The 6,411-nt window shown below is 47.4% G+C and overlaps 1 protein-coding gene across 1 annotated transcript; it reads left to right on the top strand.

Annotated features, from left to right (window-relative positions):
* The first annotated feature begins 888 nt into the window (after positions 1-888).
* LOC122123933 (olfactory receptor 13C7-like) lies at positions 889-1,728 on the top strand. The gene has a single exon (XM_042698485.1). It carries the CDS (start codon positions 889-891, stop codon positions 1,726-1,728), a length of 840 nt encoding a protein of 279 aa, XP_042554419.1.
* The last annotated feature ends 4,683 nt before the right edge of the window (positions 1,729-6,411 follow it).

Raw genomic sequence — 6,411 nt, 5'->3', positions numbered from 1 at the left:
ACATAGATACATAGACACAGACACACACAGACACACAGACACAGACACAGACACACACACACAGACACACACACACACACACACACACACACACACACACACACACACACACACACACACAGCAGTGAATAGGCTGTGATTTCGTTAGAAGAGATGGCCAGAAATCAGACACACATCCTGGGGTGCCAAAATTTTCCTTCTTCATGGCTCAGAGGAATACTAGGCAAAATCACCCATCACACATTTGCCTCCCAGAACTCATCTCACCTCAGTCAAGGGTGGGAGCCAGCAATCATGACAGGTATGAAATCTTTTATTTTCTACTTATTTTTCTTGCTAGGGTTATAGCCCTAGCACCTGAGATACCTAGTTCAGAGTAAGTGCTATGAATGGATCTGAAATTCAGATTTGGCTACAATTCAGCCAAATGAAGTAATAGCCAAGAGAAGATGCTTCCTTTGAACAGCCAAGGACATTTAAAAAGCCAGGTATGGTAGTGCTCACCTATGCACCCAGCAATTGGGAGATGGAGCTAGGAAGATCTTGAGTTCAAAGATAATCTGGGTTATACTGCAAGACCCTGTCTCCAAAACAAACAAAAAATGTGAATCCTGTGAGTGAATCCTGTGAGTGAATCCTGTGAGTGTCCCTTGGGGAACACAGCAAGGAACCTAGGGGACCAGAATGTGCCACATGCTCCCTTAAGTTCTATTAGTAGAATAGCAGAGCTGAAGTCCACCTCTCTTGTCAAACAGATGGTGAAACTAAATTCCAGAGAGGGAGCTTAAGCTGAGACAGCTCACACATTCAGCTTGCTTGGCTCTCCCACCAGATAAAGAGAGTTTTCAAAAAGCTGTATATTCCAGATGAAAAAGGAGAGACAGTGACATGAACAGGAAAAACGATACTGCTGTGGCGGAATACATCCTGCTGGGGCTCCATAAGTACCGTCATCTAGAAATGGCCCTATTTGTGCTTTGTCTGACCATCTACTGCCTTACTCTGCTGGGCAACTCCCTTCTGGTGGGGCTGATTGTGCTGGATTCCCGCCTGCACAACCCCATGTACTTCTTTCTCAGCAACCTCTCCCTCATAGACATCAGTGGCACCTCCTCCTTCATGCCTCTCATGCTAATCAACTTCTTGGCAGCCCAAAAGACTATCTCCTTCCCCAGCCGCGCCCTGCAGATGTACTTGACCTTGGCACTGGGTGCTACAGAGTGTCTTCTCCTGGCTGCTATAGCATATGACCGTTTTGTGGCTATCTGCCAGCCACTCAGGTACCTCCAGCTCATGAGTGGGAGGATGTGTATGCGGATGGCAGCACTGAGCTGGGGGACAGGTTTTGCCAACTCTCTGCTGCAGTCCATCCTTGTGTGGCGCCTCCCCTTTTGTGGCCATAATGTCATCAACCACTTCTTCTGTGAGATCTTGGCAGTGCTGAAACTGGCCTGTGGGGACATCCCCCTCAATGCCCTGACAATAATGGTGGCCACAGCTGTCCTGACACTGACTCCACTCCTGCTCATCTGCCTCTCCTACATTTTCATCTTGGCTGCCATCCTCAGCGTACCGTCTGCTGCAGGCCACCACAAAGCCTTCTCCACCTGCTCTGCTCACCTCACAGTGGTGGTAGTTTTCTATGGGACCATCTCCTTCATGAACCTCAAACCCAAGGCCAAAGACCCGGATGTGGATAAGCTCATCACATTGTTCTATGGGTTGTGACACCCTCACTGAACCCCATCATCCACAGTCTGAGGAACTCAGAGGTGAAAGCTGCTTTTGCAGAAGAGATCTCACCAGGAGAATGCCCCACTTTTACTGTTGCAATCCAGCTCTATCAGTCAGTAACGGCTAAGTTATGTGATGGAAATGATCTCAAATTTTCAATAGCTTAAAACCATTAAGGTTGGTTTCTCGCTCATGCTTCAGATCCATGCGTGGCCTGGGGTCTGCTCTGCATCACTGTCTTCTCCCCTCTGGGACTTACAATGACAGAGCAGGCACCATCCACTGCTGGTCACTATGCCAAAAGGAAACAGAAGTTAGCAGAGCCTGTGTGGACTCGTAGCTTCTACTCCAAAGTGATGCCTGGGGTACTGGTGGCACACACCTATAATCCTAGCTACTCAGGAGGCTGAGATCTGAGGATCATTGTTCAAAGCCAGCCCAGGCAAAAAAAAAAGTCTGTGAAACTTTTATTGCCATTTAACCACCAGAAAACCAAAAATGGATCTATGGTTCAAAGTGGTAAAGCACTAGCCTTGGGCAAAGGGCTCAGGGACAGCACCCAGGCCCTGAGTACCAGCCCCAAAACAGACCAAAAAAAGTGGCATCTGCTACTTCCACATACATTTCACTGCCAACACAAGGCATGAGGCCACTTGTAACATGAAGAGGGAGTATACACCCAGCTATATGTGCCTGGAAGGAAAAAGGACTGAGGGATTTCTTAATACCTAATGACTTCATATCACTCACAGTTAACCCAAGAGCCTGTGCTCTAGCTGTCCGTGCTCCATGAGCTGCACAGGGCTGGTTCATCATCCCCAGAAAGCTCTGGTTAGTTCCCTTGTGGTAGCTTTGTACTATGTTAACCAAACTAGTCTGGAAGTGTGCTTTCCCAAATTTCCTTCCTGCACAGGCCTCTTTTTAGACAGGCACATAAGGCTGGAAGAAAAAGGTGAACAGCAAAAGCCTTCCTATCTTTAATGTACTGGGTGCTTATCAGTGCAATCCATCCTGCTTCTACCTGATCAGGCTCAGTTCTCAGTTTGGGCCACATTCAGCTCCAGGCCAAAAGGTGTCAACTTTTCTTGCAGGACATCTGGGTCACTGAGCTTGAAGACAGCAGGAGCTGTACACGGGTTCCAGTCTATTTTCCTGAGCTCTTATTCTCCCTCACTCACCCACCTTTCCTTCCTGCTGCCAGCCCTGCAGGCCTGTACCACCTTCAGAACCAAAGCCAAATGCAGAAGTACCAGCTCTATATAGACTTCCCTAACTGCTCCTGACTGTGTAAGTCTAATCTCTATAGTAAATTCCCTATATCCCTCAGAGTGTTTCTCCCTCTTTGGTCAAATCCCAACTGATTCACTAGTCTTCTGATCAAGGACCTTTCCTGGCATATTAGCACAGCAATTAGTCCAAATTCTTGGCTAGGTCCTCCAGAGTCTGAGTACGCCTGCTTTTTCAATCTGGCTCTCCGCTAAGCTGTTCATTTGGGCTGGCCACACACTGCACCATCTGTACTGTCTGCACCCATGTCTGATTATGCTGTTCTCAGATAACACTGAAGATTATCAGCTCTTCCATGCATTCCTCCCTGATGCATTTTTGCATCAACCTCTTTACATCCTATGGCACTTTGCATGAACTTTTACTTGGTACCTATCCTGTCCAGAGGCATCCATGACATTTCACAGGAATGTTCCTTCAGGGTCTCCGACTCTGACTCACCTTTTCAGCTCCCACAGAGACTTCCTGATAGCTGGACTGCAGAACCAAACTGTGCCTTGGAAGCTTTCATAGTGTCATCATCTGAGAGTTGAGCCCTGCTTCAGGCATTTGTGGGTGGACAGAGATCTCGGGGAGGCTGTGCATACAGAAGGGACATGCAAGGCAGCAGCAGGACCTGCAGCAGCCACAGCCCTGTATCCAGGGCAGGCAGGGATAGTTTGGATTTGGGGATCTTCACAGTGAGACAAGTGAGGAGATACACAGGGGTTCAAGGGCTACTTCAGCCATTATGCCCAGCCCTTTCCCCCAGGAACGCCACATGCACCTTAAAATATCCCAAACAGAACTCCATTATCCCAACTTCTGGTGGTATCAGGAACTCAAGGAATGGTACCATCACCCCAAGTCAGAAACATGGTGGACATCCTAGACTTTCTCTCCATACTTCACTCCACACATCCAATTAGTCACTCAGGAGTCTCTTCTCCTCCAGTGGGGCTATGTCAAGAAGCCTTCATTATTTCAAATTATTTTCATTATCTCAAATAGTATGACAGCTTTGTCACTCCATGCTCATTCTTCCAATTCCTCTCAAAACTCATACCCTGTACCAACTATCAAAAAAACCAAACCTGTTCATTTTATTCTGTTTAAATTGTCCAGTAGCTCTTCATTTCCCATCAGGTAAGAACCAGATGCCACATCATTGACTATCTGACCTATACCACACCCACTCACCAGAGGCCCAGGCCCAGTGCTTTTGTTCACAATTGCCTGGGTAAATACCAGTCTTTTGTGCCTCTGCATCTCTAGCTCTCATGTCCAATAACTCCATGACCTTTGTCTAGCACATACTGAATACATATCACATACCAAGCTAGCTCTCTGGTGTGTGTTTTAAGTATTTTATTGAATGAGGGACCTGAGGGATGATGGGAATCTCAGGAAAGGGATGAAAGATGGGCACACGTGACCACAGAGAACACTTTCCCAAATCTTGTCATTACAGCAATTTGTTTCATCTTCATTCAAGGTCCCTTTTCCAGAAGCCCCTGCCAACCCTTCCTAGCTGGGAGATAACAACCCAGCTCTTTGCCTCTTTGGACTCTCTCTACTGATTTAGACTGAACCCCAACTATATGGTTCAAGAGTCTTAGTAATCTGTTCTAGCTCTGTGAAGGAATAATATTTCTTTCTCTTTTTTGTGGGGGGAGGTTTGGTCATGGGGCCTGAACTCTGTCCCTCAGCTCTTCAGCTCAAGGCGAGCGCTCTACCACTTGAGCCACAGCGCCACTTCCAGCTTTCTTTTCGCTTATGTGGTGCTGAAGAATCAAACCCAGGGCTTCATGCATGTAAGGCAAGCACTCTACCACTGAGCCACCTTCCCACCCCAGGAATAACATTTCTTACAGGGGAAATAACCCTTATCCCACCCATCCTCACTTTTTTTTTTGGGGGGGGGTCTGGTCGTGGGACCTGAACTATGGGCCTGGGCGCTGTCCCTCAGCTCTTCAGCTCAAGGCTAGAGCTCTGCCACTTGAGCCACAGCGCCACTTCCGGCTTTTTTTCTTTTTGCTTATGTGGTGCTGAGGAATCGAACCCAGGGCCTCATGCATGCAAGGCAAGCGCTCTACCACTGAGCCACCGTCCCCATCCTCACTTCTTGTCACTCAGTTGGCCCTGTTATTCTCTACTCAGTATCCCAAGGAAGAGACATGAATGCAGGAAGCAATCCTGGGTTTCAAGCTTAAGCCTAAACCCTGAAGAAAATAGAAAAAACTTAAGGCATAGATAAGATTTGAGAAAGAAAAAAAAAAACACAACAGTAAGGTTTCCCCATCTCCAGATGAACAAATGGGAGGGGGGGACAAAGAGGAGGAGGGAATGTAGTGTGAGCACTGGCACAGATGGCTCCTAAAAGAAGGGTATCATGAGACAAGACCCTGGATATGTCTACAGAATTTAAATGATGGAGCGGTTCATGCCTTGTTTGTTAAGTAAAACCTAGAGCTGGACTCCAGTGTAGAAATGACTTTGTAGAATGTTTGGAAAGCCAAGGTGTTCAGAACTTCAGGACTGAGGAGTTATGCTGACAGGAACAAGAAACCTTCCAGCATCCACCTAATCTGTCTGGTCACTGACTGGGAGCCAGATAGGATGATGGAAATCTCAGGGGATGGGTGGAGTATGGACATGACCAGAGAGAATGTTCTGCTGACATCTTGACATTATGTAAGACCCTCAGAACTCAGCTATGACCCCTATGGAAACAGAGAAATTCCAACTGACAAAAGATTATTTCTGGCATTTAGGGGAAAATGGAGGCTCAAAATAAGAACATTCTTTTTCCGGGGGGGGGGGGGGGGGGTGATCCGGTCCTGGGGCCTGAACTCTGGGCCTGGGCGCTGTCCCTCAGCTCTTCAGCTCAAGGCTAGCACTCTACCACTTGAGCCACAGCGCCACTTCCGGCTTTTTTCCTTTTGCTTATGTGGTGCTGAGGAATCGAACCCAGGGCCTCAGGCATGCAAGGCAAGCGCTCTACCACTGAGCCACCTTCCCAGCCAATAGGAACATTCTTGTGGTATTTTTTGTGCATCTTAAATTTGTACCTGTTATTCCAATTTCAAAGCACCTCAACTTCTTTTTCTGGGACTGTAAGTATCATAGGGGATATGTAACTGATTTCAACTTGTCTTAGTATACATGTACCCATGCATACTCATACCAAGTACACACATGCATACACACTACTGGAGGCTGGAATCCACAGGGATTGAGAAACAGCCATCAGGAGGTATTAGAAAGGAGAGCAAGAACCAGAGAGAGGGCTGCACAATGGGGCAGAAGCTTCATCTTCAGACTGGTCTCCCACCATCCCTGCTATTTCTTCAGGGGCTCCTTTTCCTTCCCTTCTCCCACCCCAAGCCTCAGAAAGAAAGAAAATGCAGC

The sequence above is a fragment of the Dipodomys spectabilis genome, unplaced genomic scaffold, assembly GCF_019054845.1.
Source record: "Dipodomys spectabilis isolate Male_0828 unplaced genomic scaffold, ASM1905484v1 ptg000006l, whole genome shotgun sequence".
NCBI lineage: Eukaryota > Metazoa > Chordata > Mammalia > Rodentia > Heteromyidae > Dipodomys > Dipodomys spectabilis.
Note: the sequence above shows the minus strand (reverse complement) of the source record. Positions and strands in the feature narration are given on the sequence as shown.

Bases quoted from the DNA above. Each gene is read 5' to 3' on its own strand.
- LOC122123933 (XM_042698485.1), top strand. From the start codon at position 889: ATGAACAGGAAAAACGATACTGCTGTGGCGGAATACATCCTGCTGGGG.